At 43.0% G+C, this 20,585-nt stretch overlaps 2 protein-coding genes across 5 annotated transcripts in view; one reads left to right on the top strand and one right to left on the bottom strand.

Annotated features, from left to right (window-relative positions):
* Positions 1-507: 507 nt before the first annotated feature.
* Positions 508-4,540, top strand: TMEM213 (transmembrane protein 213). The gene is made up of 3 exons (XM_042051286.1): positions 508-824; positions 3,048-3,101; positions 3,587-4,540. Exons 1-3 carry the CDS (start codon positions 743-745, stop codon positions 3,754-3,756), a joined length of 306 nt encoding a protein of 101 aa, XP_041907220.1. The 5' UTR covers positions 508-742; the 3' UTR covers positions 3,757-4,540.
* Positions 4,541-12,758: 8,218 nt separating this feature from the next.
* KIAA1549 (KIAA1549 ortholog) overlaps positions 12,759-20,585 on the bottom strand; it is a 148,112-nt gene continuing 140,285 nt past the window's right edge. For 2 of the 4 annotated variants that reach the window (XM_042051281.1, XM_042051280.1), the window contains 2 exons: positions 20,112-20,266; positions 12,759-15,282 (listed from right to left, as the gene is read on the bottom strand). In XM_042051281.1, coding sequence (XP_041907215.1) covers positions 15,028-15,282; positions 20,112-20,266 — 410 coding nt within the window. In that variant the 3' untranslated portion in view covers positions 12,759-15,027. Of the gene's footprint in view, positions 15,283-16,311; positions 16,355-20,111; positions 20,267-20,585 lie in introns of all 4 variants that reach the window. The other 2 variants (XM_042051282.1, XM_042051283.1) reach the window with 2 other exon arrangements.

Genomic DNA, 20,585 nt, shown 5'->3' on the forward strand with positions numbered 1-20,585 from the left:
GAGGCAGGGACAGAGCTGTGCTCACAGGGACAGAACAGCAGTAGCTTCTTCTCCCTGTGCCCCGAGCTTGAACTGATCCCAGCCCATAACCCAGCCCAGGCCATTGGTACTGTGCAGTAGCTGTCAGCAGCCTACATGAAGCCACTGGTTGCACCCCGTTTCTTGGTAGGAAGGCACCCACTCCCTGAGTAGCCTGTGTTAACAGCTGCTGTACCAGCATGACCTAAGGCTGCTGGTTTTTGGGACTCCACACAGCCGTTCCAAAAAAGCATCACTGCGGAAAGTCAAGGCAGCAAACATGCAAAAAGAATAGCCAAACTGGGAGACAAATTCTCTGCCCCAATCCTCTAATCCTTTCCAGCTCTCTTAAACAATCTTCACAGGACCTAAAATACACTCAAAAGACAGAAGCTGCCTGGGACCCTGTTGGGAAGGGCTGGCTCTGGAAGCCTTTCCTTCCTCCAGCTGCAGCATATCCTGGGGAGAAACCTTCAGGCTTAACCTTCAGGGGCCACCTCCTGCTATCCACCTCCCACTGAAGCTGTTTTGGTCAGAGCCCTTTCTCTTTCCTCCCTGGTTGTAGCAGGAAAGTTCAAGGTGTCCTGGCAGCGGGAAGCTCCCTTGCTCCACCCTCTGCCCAGCACCGCGGCTCCCTGAGCTCATCGAGGATTTGCTGCACCAGATCTGCCAGCGACAGCGACCTGTTCTGTGTGGTCACTGGGGTGGGAGCAGGACCCTCGACATGAAGCACCTCTCCCGTGAGCCCTGGGCAGCCCTCGCTGTGCTCTTCCTCACCGCTGCGCTCTGGGATTCCTGCTCAGCAGGTATTTCTCTATTCTTATGCTCCCGTTTTGATATCCTGCCCTTTTCCCCCACTCCTCTCAATACCTAAATATATTGCCCACCGACAGTAATTCGTTCTTTAAAAATGAGGGGGCTCTCTTGCCTCACCTAAAAAGTGTAAAGAGTTGGAATTGATTAATGCTAATGAGAATTACTAGACATGACTGATCACAGCATCACTCTAAAGGGATGTTCTTTTGCCAGTTATTTACAGAGCCACTGTAAAAGTGACTGAGCTGCAGGTTGCTCCACTGAACGCCAAGGACACAGGAAACCACAGTAACTTGGCCTTGCCCTGCTTGCTGAGGCAAAGGACCACCTGCAATACCACCCAATAGGATCACTGTAGTCCGACTTAGATTTTATTAGGTGCTTTTTGCAGAAAATCTGGCTTTGGTGCCACCTTAATTGTGGAAGCTGCCTGAAACCAAAATGTAAATGAGACCTGTGAGGCGCTCCTTCCCCACCAGGCTACTGCCTGCATTGGTATATCAGCACCAGATGAGACCTGCCAGCTGTTTAAAGATGGGCTGGCTTTGACAGCCTGTTCTTTGGGCTGCCAGGGCTATAAACACGATCCAGCGCTCGGCATTCTGCAGCACTTCCTTCCACAGGTCATACTCAGGTTTTAATGATACTTCCCGGTGCTTCTGTGAGGTACTTATTAACTGAGAAAACTAATTATGGGCTTGGCCAAGGTCATTCTGCAAATCCTACTAGAGTCAGACAGAGGAATGGGAAATACTGAGACCCTTCCCTGAAGCAGTTTGCCCAGGGACCCACTCTGAGCATGGCAGAGGCCATAAGGAAAGCTCTGGTATTGCTGATGGTGGGTCAGCTCAAAACACAGAGGTGGGCAACAGCAGGTGACCCCAAGGGGGACATCTCCCACAGGACAACCTCAGTTTATTTTCTGTTACTTGGAAAATGCCAAACTCAAAGCAAATGTTTGGTCAAATGTCTCATTCTGTTTTGTTTTCCTCAGCTGAAATGAAACCTGAGCTATTATTCTGCAGCCTTCGGTGAAATCAGGCCAGAGCTAGTTTTATTACATTCCAAATTACCAGCTCAGAGTGATGGCTTGACTAGAAATAGTTATCTCATAGCTTCTTCCTGGCCTGTGGACAAGCAGCATGTTAGAGCTCCTCCATGCAGCAGAAGTCCTCCCTCCTGGAGTCTCCCCAGGCCATTTGTCATCTATCTGTGCAGGGGATGCTCTCCCCAGCTGAACATGAACTGTGCTGCTCACGGCAGCACAGGAGGAGGTGTTTCTCTGACTCCCTTCCTTCTGTAGCAGGGGACAGACAGGTGCTGATGCACAGGGACCAGGGCAGCCTGTGCTTTAACCCCTGCAGGCATCCTGCAGCTGTCCTGGTCTGATCCCACCGTGCTGCAGGGAGCACGCTGAGGGGCAAGGCAGGTTTTAGGAGTACTAAAGAGGGTATGGCCTGTGGCACCGTGTGCAGGTTTGAAGAGCTGGACACCAGCCACAGAGTTGTGCCAGAGTGCATGTGTGTGTGCTGATTCTGGGCAGGAAGCAGGATAAAGAGGGAAAACCTTCATCAAAGCTCCAGGCTTCTCCCTCATTACTTATTTCTGGATGTTGTATTTTCCAACCTGAGCTGGTTACCATGCTGGTCCGACCTGGAGTCCAGCCAGAGCAGTTTCAGATGCTCTGACCTGCAGCAAAGCCAAAGCTTCCTCCTGGGGCCTTGGTGGACCCGCTGAGGCTGTGCAGATGGGCTCAGCCCTTGGCTCTGCCAGACTCTGTGCACCCTGGGATTTTTCTAAGGGTAAAAGGAGGCAGCTGTACAGCCTGCTGGCCATGGATCTCCCCATGCCACTGAATGGTCTCTCCCATTTCCATGCTTGCTTGTTCTGCCCCTGTAGCTTGGGCAAGCACTGTGGTTTATGTGAGCTCTGAGCAAACGGCTCAGGCCAGGGTCACACCAAGGCAGAGGTACAGGGATTCATCTGCTCCTTAGGGATGCTGCTTGAGCCAGTGTGCAGCCGGTGTTAGAAGTGGTGGCATAAGGAAGCATACCCTAATGCAGCAGTGTTTAGGGGCAGGAACTTCCTTTCTCCAAGTTGTTTCCACCCTACAGACTTCAGCAAGGCCAATGGCTTCCAGATTTTCCTGCTTGATGCCAAACATTGCTTTTCTAATCCCACTTACCTTTTCTCCTGTGCTTTCCTTCTGGCAGCAGCTGAAGGCACCTCCAATGTTTCAACAACTGAGTACAAACCAGCGTGTCTTCGTAAGTCTTCATAAATCATTACTACCTGGTTAAAGCCAGGTGATGAGCCTACACAGTGACTGAGAGCCTGTCCTGGGAAGGGATTTATCTCTTCTCAAGGCTTCCATTGTGGGTGAACCTTTAGGATGCATTTCTAAGACTCCTCCACTGCCATGGTATGATATCTTAGGTATATTGAGACAGACTCATAGCTTTGAACAGACTAATTGATAGCTAATTTGTGTGTCCTAAAGCTCCCTGCCAGACTGCCTGCCCGTAGGCACTATACAGATTCCCAAGAGCACCTCTTTCCCCTGCCCTACCACGTCCTTCCCAAACAGCCAGCCCCAAAAAACCTGAGATCCCACCACTACTCCAGAGTCATCCACCAGATTAAGAGCCACGTTTAGGGGAAAGATGCCAAGGCAGAGCCATCTGCCTTCTAGTGAAGGAAGCCTGCCATGTACTTGGCTTCCCATGAGCTCACTTCACTTCTCCTCCGCCAGACGTGAACTTCTGCAGGCAAGCGGCCACGTGCTGCCCTTCGGGCATGGACGACTACGGGTGGATCGCAGCGGCCGTCGGCTGGAGCCTCTGGTTTCTGACCCTCATCCTGCTCTGCATGGACAAGATCACGAAACTCCGGCCTGATGAGCCCAAATACTTGGTGGCCTGAAGCAGAGAGAGCCAGCAAGCAGCAGCACCGGGGAGCAGTGAGGTGCAGGCAGACTGACAAAGCATTTCTAACACCTGCTAAGAAACACAAAAAGAAAGGGAACACACCTGCAGCCAAAAAAAGCCAGATCTAAGCAGGGCAGCTGCCAAGGCTTCACCCTCTCTGGCAGGCTGGAGCTGCCAGCCAAGGTGTGGGGTAGGCAAGTCCCTGCAAGCCACCATATATGTGCCACAGTGCAAAAACGCCCACTTTTCCCTGAGCCCTCTCGTGCTTGCTGTGAGCACAGCAGGAGGAGAGGCTGAGGGACCAGCTACCAGCCTATAGCACATTGCCTCAATGTGCACAAAGATGCATGACACACCTTCGGCTCTGACACAGAAAGTGGGCACACCAAGCTATTTTCTGGAGCATCAACATTACCAGAGCCATTACTAAGCTATAGGCCAGGTTACATCAGTAACTGGAGGTAATTCACTGACTTTACCAAGTCCTCCTCACTCACTAACCTGAGATATTTAAAAGTCTATTAACTGATACATGGGAAAACTTTCTTATGGAAACTTAGGGATTGTTTGGGCTGATTTGAAAGTAAAACTAATTTTTCCAGAGCCATTTAGATGTGTTGCAGGAATTGAATGTTGGTTGTACTTACTCAGCTTCCACCTGCCTGAGAAACTAAGCCAAGCTGAACTGTGGAAAGCAGGTTTAAACCAGCATATCTGATGCATGCACAAAACTGTTCCTATTTATACAAGATGATAATAAATACTCCTATTGATTGAAAGACTCTCACTGACTGGTTTATATGGATAAAGCTTATACTGGCAAGGAATTACTCAACCCAAATTGTTAGAAACAGGATTCAAAGAACACATATTCCTGCACGAGGGTTTGGCTCACTGCAGCCAAACTCTGATTTAGGGCAGTTGCACCAGTTTTATTTCTATCCGTTATTAAAACAAATCAGAGTTAAACCTACCTAGACTGACACAAGGTTAGCAAACCTGCTAGAGATCAACTGAAATGAAACATAAAAAGTTACTTTTAAATTTAAAAAGCACCATTAAAGATCTTTATCTGCTAATAATAATTATACTCTCCCATCAGCTCATCAAGGTGTAACTTCATGAGTGAGAAAAGACAGAAATCAGTTTAAAACTTTTCCAATTGATTCTGGAACAATTAGACACTTTGATCGGGATAATTTGGCCACTTCAAAGGGATGGACAGCTGTCTCTTATCAGCTAGCCCCCATGAAGAGGAACAGGGACAAGTTAGACATTGAGGAAAATACACCCTTCCCTATCACTTAAGGCAAGAAGTCTTTCAGGGTGAAATGCTGAACAGAGATGCTCATGTCAGGACAGTAAGTTTTGAAAGGGAAGGGCTTAATTTGCAACATTTCAATATAGAGCAATTAAACAAAAGTAATTTTCACATGACAAATCTCAGATCTCAGCATTGGATCAAATTCTTTCCACAAAACCCCCAATAACCAAGCAAAACAGCAAAGTCCCTCTCATTTATGTACAAACTTACAGAAACAAAGGGATCTCAGTCAACACCAAAATGTAAAGAGCAGTGAGTTGACAGCTCAACCACCGCAATCACTCATGTACAACAAATCTTCTACCTACACACATAATTTTTTTCCTGTTACATTCATTTTAATAGCAGAAAATGTTCATTGCTCTGAAAGCAATGTGAAAGATACTGTGAAAAAACCTCCACTTACTGCCTTCACGTCTGCCTTCTGCAGATCTTACAGTTCTCCAGACTTAGGGGCATTTTTCTCTCGGTTGGGAACACAGAAGTGCCTGCTCTTCATCTTTGAGGGGATATGTTTCATAGCTTTTGCATGTCTTTTGAGTTTTTAGCACATGATGCAAGTTCTAATGTCCTAAGAGAGCAACAGCCACAAAGAGCTTCACAACAACTGAGCAATTCTGTGGGGCTTCCTAAAGCCTGCCTTTAGAAGCACAGCTTGCTCATTCTTCACTCTTTCCAAAATAGAGACCTATACCTTCAAGGATTGAAGTAGACTTAAACCTCAGGTTTTGCTTCTCGCAGTTTCCTTTGAGGATTCCCAGCTCAAGCAAACTGGGGAGAAAAGGAAAAAAACCCGTATTTTTTCATACAACGTAGTGCCCTCAAGGATTCTGTGTGCCTGTGTTCGAAGGTGACACCCACGTCTCCACAAAATCAGGTATAAAAATGGAGTACCTTACAGATAATTTCTGCTGTGAAATGTATACTTTTTCTAGATCACTAAAACTAGATCTGTAAAACTCTGATCTAACATAACAGTGTTGCTTTTTACTGCATCACCTGTTCTGACATACGGCATTGTCAGCTTTGATCTACAGCTGCTTCTTTTCATGTCATTTGATGGAGTCCCTCAGAAAAACTTAGTCCTGTGATGACTCTCATGAAGGCACTGATGCTCCCAGTGTGTCTGGGATCCCTAAACAAGGTGGCAGTGTTCCACAGGCTCCAAGGCTGTCTGTAAACATCTTACATGCTCCTACATAATACAGTGCAAAACCCCAAAGCACTCTTTTAAAGGGACTCTCCAAGGTACACACTATGTGCTGTACTGATCCTGTGGGCAATCACAAGTACAATGCAAAACAACCCACCCTGCAAAAGGAGGAGAAAAGCCCTAATGGTACTGTCAATGTTCCAGGGGCTTGTCAACAGTTACAGAAAGCACTGAATTAAAAATTTGCATCCAAAAGACTTGAGAAATTGATATAAAGACAGAAATTAGTATGCAGAAATGGATTGTACATACCTGATTTCTAAAATGTGAAGATTATCTGTAGTCTGCTGTTACATTTCCTGGAATAATTTTAGCCAGGGAGCACACAGGAGCACAGCTTGTGGGTTATAACCCCTCATTTAAGAGCAATTGAGTCACAGTAGAAGGCCGTGGTCTGGTTTTGATGCAAAAATTAAACATACAAATGCACAAATTAAATATATATGACTGTATAGTACAGTGCCTCATAAGTGGTCCATGAGCAGAGTTGCAGACTGATATTCTCATTTACTGTGTATTATTTCATGCTCTTAATAATAGCCCTCAAAGTTTAATACCTCTAATCGTAGACCCCAACTAGTGCAATGCTGTCCAACCCCTGCTGATTTCAAGGGAGCTACACAAACATCCAGCACATGCCTTGTTTTGTTCTTTGGGTTTTCTTCACTGCAATTCAGGAAGCCTGTCATTTTTGTTCCCATAGGAGACCTTGGAGGCAAAGCATAACCACTGATTTCTCAGCATACACAAATCATTTTTGTGCTAAACCTGGGTGCCCCATCAGACTGCTACATACAACCTCATGGCACTGAGCTGGTGTAGGCACTTGCACATTTCCAAGCATTTAAAAAGTAAGGTGATAGCTCCAAACAATGATGGAAATCTTAATGCTCCAGTCATTTATAGTTACTGTCTCTCCAGGACCAAAAAGTTCCTCACTGGAATGAGATGGAGGAAAAAAACCTATTCCAGCTCTTCTGATTTAGTACAAAAAAATAAAAAAGCAAGAAAAATTTTGAAACCTGGATGGTTAAAAAAAAAAAAAAAAAGTGTGACTGAAATACCCAAGTTTGAACCTCAGCACTGCTGACTAAATCAGCAGAGTTGTTAATGTTTTCTGGACGAAGTTTCTGAATTTCAGGCATGAAGGTATGTAGTTCCTGGAAAGGGAAGGGAGATGAAGATGGCACCTGGGAAAGCTGCTGGTTTGCAAGTGTCTCAGACAGACAAACAGAGCAGTGAGGACATGCAACTGAGCAGCACTTCTAATAACAAAGGAGAAAAACATTAGCAGCAGCACAGCGTTGCAGGGTAACCACTTTAATTTGCCTTGAGACAATATCCATCACATCCAACTAGTGATTTTGAAAAAATTCTTAATTCAAGACTAAATGGATTGATACTTGATGCACGACTCTTCATCTTTTCAGATACCACTGCTCTGCTAATGACTCACATTACTCACTGCCTTGATCCTTGGGGTTTTAGTGAACGAGCTACATATTAAGCAATTGCACTTTACAATGATTACACTTGGCCAAATCACTAGAGGAACGAAAACTGGCAAGCATCACAGCTCCCTACTCACGTGAAACACACAGACAAAAGACAGAGGTTGAATTCATAAGAAAAGGTGCTCTGTACTGGGACTCTGTAGGAATTTTGATAAAGCCATTACAAAAACTTTCAAAAACGATTTCAAAAACTTACTGTCATTAATTACAGCCAAGGAATGGAATACAGGCGTTCTTGGGAAGCAATCACCCTCTCTCATCCTTACACTCCAGATTCTGCTTATTTTGTGGTATCTGCAGTACCACTAGCTGTTGTGGAATTCATAACTCATTGCAGGTTTCTGTCCCACAATCAAACATGTTCAATGGGCTGATTTCCAACTCCTAATTTGCAACAACCTTCCAGAAATAAACCACAGCATAAACAATGCAGTATTGTCCCCCAAGTCTGCAAACTGCTTGGAAAAAAATTTAGCTCTAGGAGACTTGTGACTTTTCCTGTCCAATTTGACAGTATGACATTGACAGCATGCCTTTTGGAGCAAAAGTTAGAGTACTTCTTCAGGTTTTCCACAGCTCTGTCTGCTTTGTCTAAATGGCAGAACAGAAGGGAGACACCTGCAAAGCCACCTCTGCTAGACTGTTTCCCCTTCCCGGCATTTCAACATACTGTGTATTTAAGTCAGATTAGTTCAAAAATATGCAAGTTCTAATGTAGCAACCCTCTGGGCTCAAATACACGAAGAAACCACCATTCTTTAGCTGAGAAAAACTACATCCTATACAGATGTGATAATGTGTTAGGTAAGAGAGGTTATCTCCTCCTTAAGAAGACTAAATAATGCCCATTGGCACTAGTGTTGAGTGCTCCTTAAGCTGCAGGAAAGGGCACTCTGCTCCCTGGCAGAGCAAGGTTATTGTAGGCAATGTTGTGTCAGTGATGCTGGAAGCAACAAAAAGCTTCTCGTGACTTCACTGCAGTTCTACTCTGCAAAAGCAGGAACATCAGTTCCAGTGTCCCAGCAAATTTTCTCCCACACAGCATTGAAGTACAGGAGGATGTAGCAGTAATGTAAATACGTGGCTGCACATCTACAGATCTTCTAAACAGGAGATTCCTGTGCCACCATCAAGCCCAAAGACAGAAATTAATGTCAGGATGAAAATCATCCATGGAAATGCTTGACAGGAAGTGTTCCATGCAAAATACAAAGCAACTTACCTGAAACCATTTTATGCAGGACTGCATGGACACAAATCCAGCAATCAGTTCAGAAGTTTGTGGATGCTCACATTACCTGCACTGCACTGAATTGGAACTACTTTGTATTTGGTGACTATGCTGAATTCCTACTGACAGTGGCTAATCCACAACTCTTCCTCCTATTTCCTCAAGTCCAAGGATAAAAGCTTCCTGCTTTTTCATTAGAGCAGTATTTTAAAAATTTTTATTTCTTTAGTCAAGTTTCTTTCAGATTTGTGTTTCAGGACCAAAAGAATGCTGTGCATTGCCAAATATAACACAGCACTAATTCTCCTTGAATACAAAAAAGTTTTTCCTGAAACACAAACAATATGCAGCTACTGCTTTTAAATCATGCACAGCACTAAAACCTTCCAACAGCCTGGATGAGGAAACCACCTTCCAAGAAGCCTTGGGATGGAAACATTTGAGAAGTTTTCCTGGGAACACTACAGAGCTCTTAAGAAGTGCGTACATTTGAATATATCTGGAAATGCAAACCAATAATTTTCATCTTTCAATTCTTTAGTTCTCATTTCATTTCACCTGCTCTACACGTGGCCAATAAGAGGATTTCTGCAAGTGGACCTGAAAACCACCATGTCAGGGATCCAAGGAGGTTTAGCATTTGTTTCAAAGGATTCTTCAGAGCATTTGTTCAAATGTGCCAACACTTTATTCCAGTTAAAGTAAGATGTAACAGCCTAAACACAAATTTCCAGTTACGTAGTAAGAACTACTCAAAACTAAACAGGAGTAGCCATTACAAAGGAAAAAAAACTATTTGATATGTAAAGGTATCAAGAAAAAGTAACACAAAATCAAGACAAAACATTCCATCCCTACAAACTATGAAGTGCAAAGAAATGAGTATTTTTCTAATACTAATGTAATTTTTTTAGACTATCAGTCTTCAGTGGGATTCATGGGACTGCAGCCCTACTCCAGGGAAGTCTCTTTAAAAAGGTGGCGCAACTCCACAGGATTTTTGCTTCTCAAGTTTTTATACTGTGCGAGTAAACTCACCCTGGGGACACTGTACACCAAAGCTAGAACATCTTTGCCAAGTGCATCCCAAATGGCACTCAAGAATCTGTAGGATGAGTTCTTCCAAAGCATACATGTGACTACATGGTTTTCAGTGGAAGTCATGCAGATGCAGCCAGGGGAAACATGCGGGACAACATCTGGATCTGAACTGCCAATCCTATGTCACAAGCTGAGTGTGTTCTGCCCACACTGAAACACGTCTACTGCGACAGCAGAATACACCCCCACCGTGTCCCCTCCATTTCTAAATAAAATCTAACAAGAAGAGAAAAACATACCCTCCACAAAAGGGAACTGCATTTTTATTTCCACACTCAAGCAATTCAAAGCTGCTGCTTTTCTCTAGGCACATCTAAACAGTCCTGGAGAAACTGTACAGCCTGGGTGAACTGCTTTTGGGAGTCTCTGATAAAAGATGTTCCTCACTCATACAAATCAGCACTGCAGGTGGTGAAGGACTGCAAAGAGGGGCTGTGTCATGAACTCTGCCTGAGTGGGGCCAGAGGGAATCCCCAAGATTTCTTCTCTCTTTACAGAGCACTGTCACAGGTGGTGCTGGGGACCTGGTTGCTCTCCTTTGCCTTCTGACAATCAGATGTCATCCTTTTTCTTTTAATCAATTTCCAGCTTTCTGTCCATATTCAGAACACACCAAACTGGTGCTGGTTTTAACATATCAATTTATTTCTTTGCATCTGCAAAAATATGGCCCACAACACGTTCCCACCTCAAAGGCACAAATGTTCTTCATCCTGCCACTTCAAAGCTCTTGGCCAAAATAGGGAATTTTCAAGGACTGGCACCTGTTTCCAAGGAACTGCTGGTTAAGGCATGCAACAGAAAATGCACATTTCTTCCTTGAGCTAAAACTATGATAGCTGGAAAAGTGAGAAACGTAGTGAGGGCAAAAGGTAAAAAAGTGAGTTCAGCTGCCTACTGCCATCCACATCACACAACAGGTGACTACACTGGGGCTTGAATGTACACCCAGCTTCCTTAGGTAATCTGTCAAATGTGTTTTTAAGCCGCAAGTTAACAACAGCGTGAGCTGTTGTGGTTCTGGGGAAGTTACAATTGCTGTACACAGCCTCTTTCTAAGACAATCCTGAAACCCTGCTGTCCTTGGTCTACTTTAGAGGCACTGGCTTGCTGGGAACTTGCACTTCTGGGTGATCACTCTAAGTATTTACTTGTGTCCATAAATGTCCACCACACTGGGGTAGCCAACACCACGCCAACCTTTTGGTGCAGGGTGATACACAGAGACCTTGTCTGACCCTGCTGCTCCCCAAACACTAGATAAGAAGCCTGATCCAAAGCACTGCAAGTACAGTCCACTGCAAAGGGTCATTCAGATTCCACTCACTGCTCCAAAGTGGGCGTATTTAACATTAGCAGTCCAGCACCTATGCAAATAAAGCAAAGTTTTCTTTCCTGAGTCACAGGCCCACAGCCACTAACCCCAACACCATGTGCTACATCCTGGTGGAGAATATTTTATAGTACTGAAGCATGCCCCACCTTTCACATTGAGTGTATGAAAAATAACTGTAACATTTCACTTTGCTCCAAAAATAATCAAGAAGCAGGCTGGAGGTCAGCATTTTGGCCACGAAAAGGAAACCAACCACACTAAATTATGTAGCTCTCATCTTGCCAAGTTCTTTTATATGCCAAACTAAACACAGACTAAACACAAATGTCAAGGAAAATTGTGAAGAAAGGGAAGAGCATGAGGATTCCATGAACCAGATGGTTTAGTCATGGAAATGGATGCAACTGATGGTAACAGCTTTCTGTGCCTGTACCAACTTTTCATCTGATCGGTGTTTTCAAAATCTGGTAGATTCATTAACAGATACTTAAATACAGGATATTTTTAAGTTTCAGGGAAAAAAGCTTTGGTTTTCCCCCCTCCACTTCTATCAGGGCAATTAAAAAAAATTGGCATAACAACTCAAGCACATGGGGATGCAGAAATTTACAGATTTCCCTCCCGCCTCCCGAATTCCCAAGTGGAAAAACACACTCTGGCACATGCCTTCCACAGAATCCTTTTGTAGTACACAAAAAACCCCAGCTTTTCCTGTAGCTGCAAAAAGTGTGGGTCTCCCTTGTTAAGGCCATTCTTGGAACTGGCAGCTGGTAACTGGTGTTACTTTTCTTCCTTTATGAAGATACAGACTAGGCCATGCCAATTTTCTGGACACTGGATCAGGTCTCCAACCAATCTGAGAATGTAACTTCCAAACACAGCTTTCTGACCTCTTACATTTTACTATCCTGTTGAAAGTTTTAAAGAGGGTTTTCTTCACCAGAAAGCCTCTTTTATTTACAAGTACATATTTGTCCTACCTTCTTCATAAAGATTGGGGACTGAAAAGAGAAATTATAAACATCCAAATATAAAAGGATGGAATTTCACAATAGCATCACCATCACTAGCAAAAAGAATGAATGAGAAGTGGCTTTAAGTACCTCTAAATTTCAAAGCTCTTATTTCACAGAGAACATATTGTTCTTAAATAGCTGGACCAGACAATTAATTTACCTCCTGGAAGACCACATTTTCTTGAAATGAAGTCACAGTAATGTGCTAGTATTATAAGCACTGGTCTCTGAGCTCTCTACAGAATTAAACTGGAGAAGGATGTGGAGTCTGAAAGAGATGGTTTTAATGGGAACACTTAGCAACAGTCAGTCTTCAGTGCTGTCAAAACGACCAAATGAACACTGCCTGATACACTCTTCATTCTTCAAAACCTGGCATTTTGCAGAAGCATTGGCAACATTTATGTTTACAAAGTTGGCAGAAACAAATGTTTATTTTTATCCTAGAATTATCACACAAAAAACTTAAAAAATTCAAATCATAATGACCTGTTGGTACTGCTGTTACAACCATGCTGGTGTTCTGATTCCTTTCAAACCTCTACCGGTGCCCATGAGGGCTTCACACATAGGCCAGGGAACTGGAAATTAATTTACACTGCTTCATTACACTAAGTCCCTCAAAACAGTTTCATACAGCATTTTGATCATCATAGGTAAACAGAAAAATAACTGAGCTTCCTAGTAAAGAGGAAAACATACCACCTTTTTTTCCGCATCAGTGAGCAACTGAGGTTTTGGCTTCAGGCATGAGTATGATGTACGCACTTCATGAATAAGGTACGGAGGTGACTTCTTCCACCATGTCCTCCCACCTGTTCTCTTCTCAGTCTGAGTTAGTCCTGTTGCAGTTACTGAACTGTGTACTGGAGCCAGCAGCAGATTTGGTAGCCAAAGACCGCCACACCATACCAGTGTTACACACCTGTACTTCACCAATGCCATTTCCACCCCAGAAAGTGAGGCAAACACCCACTTTGCTGCTGCCCAGCTGCCCAATGCTCTCTCTGGCAGATCTCTTGTTCCGTAGACCCTTGACCACTACCACCAGCTCGTGTTTGAAACACCTACAGTGTAGCACCTAATGCTTCTGCTTTCCATTGCCCTGGGGTAAGGCTCCCAAGCCTCCTCCCTGACACTGAGCCTGCCCTCCACCTCTGTGCCAGTTCAATAGCTTTAGCTCATTCTGACCTGAAAAGGAAAGCAATCATGACTTAAGCAAAATGTCTGTATGTATTATGTCTGTTACAGTTATGCAATGGCCAATATTAGTAAATTCGTAGCTAATTTTAAATTAAAACTCTGAAAAAAACCCAGCGACAAACAGTTCCATGGCACGTACCATTCTTACCACGGGGATAATGCTTACCCTTTGTCCAAAGGACTTGGAAACAAGTATAAATATAGAAACTGTCTCAAAACTGCAAATCTAAGCCTATATTAATGCTCTAAACTGTCACTGACTTCCACTAAAATTATTCAGATCCAAACATAAGCAATGATTTAGGACATCAATTTATAACATAATGCTGGTGACCCTGTACCAGTCAGGCTGGATTGGTTTCTGTCCACAAAGCAAACTACAGAGAGGCAATATTTTATCGCTAGTCTTGCAAGAGCATTTAGTATGTAAATAGGTTTTTCTAAAGATATACACACACATTTCCCCAAATTCAACTGTGGCTGAGTATTCCCCTTCCAGTTTTCAATAATTTTTAAACAAATTAGATACCAAGCCCTTTCTGTTTGGATGCTTTGCTTTGTTTTTCCAGCCTGAATGAGTCTACAAATATTTTTTTAATTATACAAGGCCAATGTTTCACTTTGCAAACATTGAAGATGAAGGAACACTTGAAGCTTCAGCACCAGAAGGAAAACAAGGAAGAGTGCAGAGGGTAGCTCCATTCGGAACCACAGAGCTATAACAATTATTGTTCCAGTTTGATACAAGTGACTCATAAAGACTGTTATTCTAAGTAGTCCCATTGTTCCTGACAACCAAAGTGATTCTTATGTGAGATTGGACTTCAAGACCCTTGAGCTGATACAGTTTGCAATCCTGCAGAACAGCAACACAAACCAGTTCCCCATAAGCACTGGAAAGATAAGAATACTTGTAATCTCTCGCAAAATGTCATCTCAGTTCATTCAAAACTTCACCTACTTCCTTAGAAAAAGGAGTCTATCATTCTTGGAGTTTGTTCCTGTCTTTATTTTGTGGTTGTTGCTGGGGTACTGAGTTCTTGACCTAAGGTTTTACTTATGTGTTAGGCCGAGTGAGGGTAAGGAGAGAAGAGGAGCACTGTAATATTAGCAGATTAATTAACATTACTTGTGATGACACTGATGATTTTCCCTGTTTGTCCCCCATCTCTCCTTACTGTTCTCATTTTGCTGCCTTTTTCGATTTTTCCAGAGAGCTGTCAACAGAGTTGTGAAAGTTCCTTTGTGAGAACAACATTGCTGATTTCCTCTAAGTCTTTGCTTCCATAGGAAGCAGATACCTGGCAGATTTGCAGTGGAATGCTAAATCAACTATGGAAGTTCTGCACTGTTGTCTGTTTCTGAGAAAGCCGCAGAAGTTCTTCTCTGATTGCTTTGATAAGAGAGGCTGATGAGTGGCCGGGCTGGAGGTCCTCAGTGGAACTGGTGGTGTAGCAAAGGCCCTGGCCCTGAAGGCTGTTGTGTGGAAGCTGAGCAGGAGGTGCTGAGGGCTGCCTGGCTGAAGTCCTCGGCATCTGGAATACTGGTGAGGAGGAATATTCTTGGTGTCCATGCATATGCGTCTGGAAAAAGGGAGAAAGCATTATTGTACTTTCTGAATAAACATGATTATCCCAGAAAAGACAAGAAAGCAAAAAGGCAAAGAACAGGGGGGAAAGCAACATGGAGATGCTTCTATCTGCTGCAACGGCTCTTCTGTTACATGAATGAGTGATATCTCTTATGGAGCACAAAACAACAAGTGTACACAACACCGGATTGTTGGACTGTTGGACTGCCTCAAGCTCAGAGCTTTTCAAAAGCTTTGACTCCCTTTCCAATCCACATTATGTTTAAGAACTGAAATGGAAGGAGGGGGGGAGAAACCCCACAGGACCGGAAATCAACAGAATTGGCTTCTCTTTCCATCCACTTCCATCAACTTCCTAAAAGACAGCAGGCAAACCACTTCTTTCCCAGCGGTCATTTATCCATACTATATATAAGCAGAGATACTACTACTTCCACCTTCCCTTTTTCTGCCTGCTTTGCCTGTTCAGACTGTACACTTGTGAGACCCTGTGACTGACCAGTGCCCGGGAAAACACGGTCAACAGAAAAAGAAGCAGAAGAAAACTACTTGGATTTGAAAGATGAGATTTTTCCATACTCAATATCTCAGAAACACTATCCCAGCTTAGGGACAATCATTGTTTCAGGGCAGAAAGGGGTTAATTCCGCCTTTGTTCAGTAACATACATTTTCTAACAAAACAAGAGAGACAGAGAGCAGAAGCCTGAGTTTATGGCTTGTCTTTCTGCAAGACAATCTGCTTACACTAAAACAAAGCATGGATTTACAGTACACTGTGCGACTGCACCAACTCCCAGTATGGACACAAACAAGGTACATTTTGAAAATCTAGATTCCAGCTGACAACCCTGAAGCAAGTGTTTCCTCTTGCCTCATATTGCTGAAGGCTAAGAGACAGCCTGAAGAAAACACTGGACACAGAGGACTCGAACGCACAAGTGGGAGCAAAGCAACGTAATCCCCTTTTCAGCGGGAGCAGCAGGTTCAGACCACAGCCATCACAAGTCAGTGAGCACTACCTTTCTCTGGGGACAAGCCTTAAGGAGTAGCAGAGAGAGCAGCCTGATGGGGGAAGAAAGGACAGCAAGGTCAGCTAGAAGAGGATTTGGGAGCGAGGGGGAGGGGAATGAAGACATTACAAAGCAGAGCCTGGGAAGCATACGGGGGACCTAGAGCAACAGTGGCAGCAGTGTGCAGGGAACACAGAAATGCATAGCAGCAAATTCCTTAACATCTCTCATAATACAGATGAATAAAATTTAAGCCATTTGGTATAAAGCAGAACTAATAATAGATTCTGAGTCTCTTGTGCAGCTCACTTACAGCACTCCTCCTTTACACAGTTAATTTTGGGAGACAGATTAAGGGGAAAAGAGGCTTTAATAGAAGAAAGATAGGTAAAGGTTTTCCAAGTAACATCCTGTCTTATTTCTTTTAAAAGAGAGGTGATTTCAGTGTGAGAAAGGAATGAATGGGTCTCTTGATTGTTCAGAATGATTCATTTGGCAGTGAAACCTGAAACTAATTCGTATGTGCAGTCTAGAGTTGGCAAACCTGACAAGTACTCTGTGGGTTCATAGAGAAGAGATAACATAAAAAAATATTAAAAGGAAACACTCCTTGATACATGAGTCTTAACAGCAACCTAAATTATGTTCAGGTTACTTTCACATTAAAATGCACTATGTGATTCAGCTCCTATCTCACACTTCACTGAGTTACCACCATAAGAATGGTTTCTTAAGGGAAATTAGGAAGAACTGATGACCACAGTGGCTATTTTTTACATAATGTTTATCAAGGTTTTCTTAAATATCTCAGAAAAAGAAAAGTGTGCGTTTCTGTGATTTCACATATAGCATCAGAATTACACAGGCCTGTAAAATTTCAATGCCACGTTGGTTTAGAAACCTAATCTCTACTAACCTACAACAGCAAAATGGCTGAAATAAATGGCTGGTTTTTATTAAAACTTCTTTACTAAAAGAAACACACAAAGATATATAACATTATATATGCAAAAATATATATTTTCATGTAATATCTATGCATTTTATATTTTTATCTAGAAACTTCTGGATAATTAACAGCAGTACAAAACAATTGACAAAAATATTTTTATTGAATCTTCCTTCTTAAGGAATGAAGATTTATGAGATGACATTGTAAATTTGTTAATCTCCATTTAATAACTGTTGAACTCTGGCCAATTTCAACTGAACTGGATGTATAAATACATACACAAACATACATGTGTATATGTGTATGTATGAACAGATACATAAAATTCACAAAACCAGGTAGCTAATTAGACATAACCTGATTTGTTATAACCTTATTTGCTATCACTGAATCTGTTTCTGAGTGGCAAAAAGGTCAAGTTAGGCTGTGCTCTGCTGGATCTCTTAGCCAGCACATATCTCACAGGGGCTATCGCGGGGACATGAGAGACGACTAAGTTTGGTGACACTTGTTAGAGACACTAGAGTGGGCAGCTGAGTAGAAAAATCGAGTGAAAGGGTAGGAGTATCTTTGGGGAAACACTGGAAACCTGGAGAAGACTTGGGAGACCAGTGGAAAGCTAGAGGGGACTGCAGATAGGCAGGAGGTGATGCCAGCTGGCGGAGGGAGGTGGAGATACGCAAGACACGGAACCCATCTGTAAGCCAGGCTTCGCTTGTGCTGCTGCTCAAACGAGCACTTGCCCAGGATTGTATTTTCTGCCAGCTAAGGAAATGCTGTCAATCTCCTGGTTGCCCTGGGCCTTCTGGATGGATAATTAAGGTGAATTGATGGTACCCTGGCACACTGGCTTTGGGTTGGGAGGTACAAGTGAGAGGTCATATTCCAGCAGAAAATCAGGACTTCAGGAATAAATGGGTGAGGATATTGTGAGCCAAAGGGCTATTGCAGGAAGACAAATGTAGATCCCTCTCCAGTTTGTGTGCAAGAAAAATGCTCTAGATTCTAATCTTCCTAAATGCAGAGTTTGATTTTAGAAACTTGCTCAGAATGAGGGAACAGTAAGACTGCTTGCAAAGGATCAGCTGAATAGTGCACCATAAGAAACATGACCATCATTAAGCAAAGCCTCATTTCCAAAAGGAGTAAAGACAAATTTAGAGCTCTGTCCTAGTGAGAAAGTCAAAACTGTGAAGGTAATTATTTAAGTACAGAAAGCTACAAGACCAAGGCCTTTTTTTTTTTTTTTCCATGGGAAGAATCCTTTGCAAAAAAACCCAAAAATTTGCTCACAGGAAAAGGAAAGTTCAGGCAATAGGTGAGCTCTCCTACAACTGGATGACACCACACTCAGGTAAGTTTTAGTTCATGATCTCCTCCTTTTGCTCTTTTTTTAAATAACAAACGGAAAAAAAAAATCACATTGCAGTAACGTTATTGCAGTAACATATGAACTGCAGCAACCAGTGAGCAAAAAGTTCTGTCCAAGCTGAGGAAATCTTTAAACTGAGATGAACCAAAAGAAAGACAACCTGGATTTAAATGACCTGAACAGGAACATGCCCACAGATCTAGAAAGCAATTTTCAGAAAAGAGAGACAAATGTAAAGAAAGGTCGATAAATGGTAACCCAGAGATGTCTCTGAAAATGAAACAGGAGACACTAAGATCTCTCATGCAAGTGCTCTTTTCGATGTAAACTGCAATAATGATCTTGCATTCAAATACCACAGTTTTAAGTGCAGAAAGCACATTAAATTAGGGAAATAGATCTTTTGGCTTTGACAGTTAAAGTTTTTGAATAGTATCAAATAGCGCACGCAGTTCTCAAGAACTTTATGCTGCTGCTCTTGAGTTCATTTGGAGTGGAGGCAGCTGAAATTCACCAAAATCTCAAGCCCATCCTGTTGCATTTCCTTTCTGCAAAGCTATGTCAAGATCATGCAATACTGCAAAGCAACTTCAAGTAGTGCAAACAGACACTGTCCTAAGTATGCAAAAGGAGGAGATCCTGCCTTCTTTCCTCAAGGAAGAAACTGCAAAAAGATAGTTTAAACTAAGAAGCAAAAGAAGCAGCATAAAACTGTCACTCTCAGGAGTACTGCAATAAACCTGTCACAGGTCAGTCTGCACCAGGATGCAAATACACCAAAGAGGGACTGGTAGAAGGCAAGTGTTTCTCTCCTGGCAAGGCCATCTTCAACCTCACACATCTGGTTGAATCAGAAAAGTCAACCTCTAGAAGCACCACTGCCAAGAACAAGAAATCACCATGGCTGCCTGGGCAACACTGGTAAATGAGTATGCATTCATTTACCACATCCTGCTGACTTAGGCCAGGACAGTAACTTGTTTAGAAACACCTCTAACATTATGTGCATTATTTTCTGCTGCCCTGACTCCTGCTGTTAGCACTGGTACAGAAGATAAAAGAACTATATGCATACAAAATAGGATGGTAGCCTGGGACAATTTAATTCAATGTTTTCTAATGACAATGATCTCAAAATACAGAGGTGTATTTCAAAGAAGGAATGGAAAGCAGTATCCACCTCTGCTAAAGCTCAGAAGCAGAACTGCATGAACTGCAATTAATGGGTGAAGGCCTCAAGTGAGGAAACAAAAAAACAAGGGTAAAATGAGAGAAAGCATTTAGAGAAGCAAAGGTGAAAGAACAGCAAGCAGAAGTCAGAAGAGCTAACAAGGGTTTGAAGAGCAAAGCAAAGAATGTCAGAGAAGCAACTAAAAGTACTCCAGGGGGAAAAAAGTTCCAAACAGTAATGCAAGAAAAAAAATACCCAAACATATCGCTACTTTGGAAACTATGCAAATGTGTAACATTTGTTACAGTACTCACTGCATCTCGCCTAGCACATTCATCCTCTCCACGGTACTGGGGCCACCCTGGCCCCCCCGGCTGGCCATGCCCTGCTCTGCCTGAGGGGATCTCCACTGGTTGACCTCCGATCCTGCTAGCAATTCCCACCTGAGTGAGGTGCTGTATCTGAGAACCTTAAAAGCAAATATTGGTTTTTTTTCATCTTTATACACAGTCAAGTTTGCAGGGCAGACACATGATAACATAAAACTTTGCTGGAAGCAGGAGACAAGAAGAAAACTGAGCTCTGTTTCTGTGCAATTAATTAAAATCAGCAGAAAGAAGGCTGTCAGTGTGGAATGAAGACAGAAAAGTTATGTGCATTTTGTGCAGTTCATGTGAGTGTGATGCATTTCATGGCACTGCACTGAAAGAAGAGGTTGAGATACATTCATCTCTGACATGGACTACTCTTCATTCCAAAACCATGCCAGCCCTTTTCATACAGGGCTT

The sequence above is a fragment of the Corvus kubaryi genome, unplaced genomic scaffold (genome assembly GCF_017639235.1).
Source record: "Corvus kubaryi isolate FWS band 111438036 unplaced genomic scaffold, C.kubaryi_AGA036_p1.0 74, whole genome shotgun sequence".
NCBI lineage: Eukaryota > Metazoa > Chordata > Aves > Passeriformes > Corvidae > Corvus > Corvus kubaryi.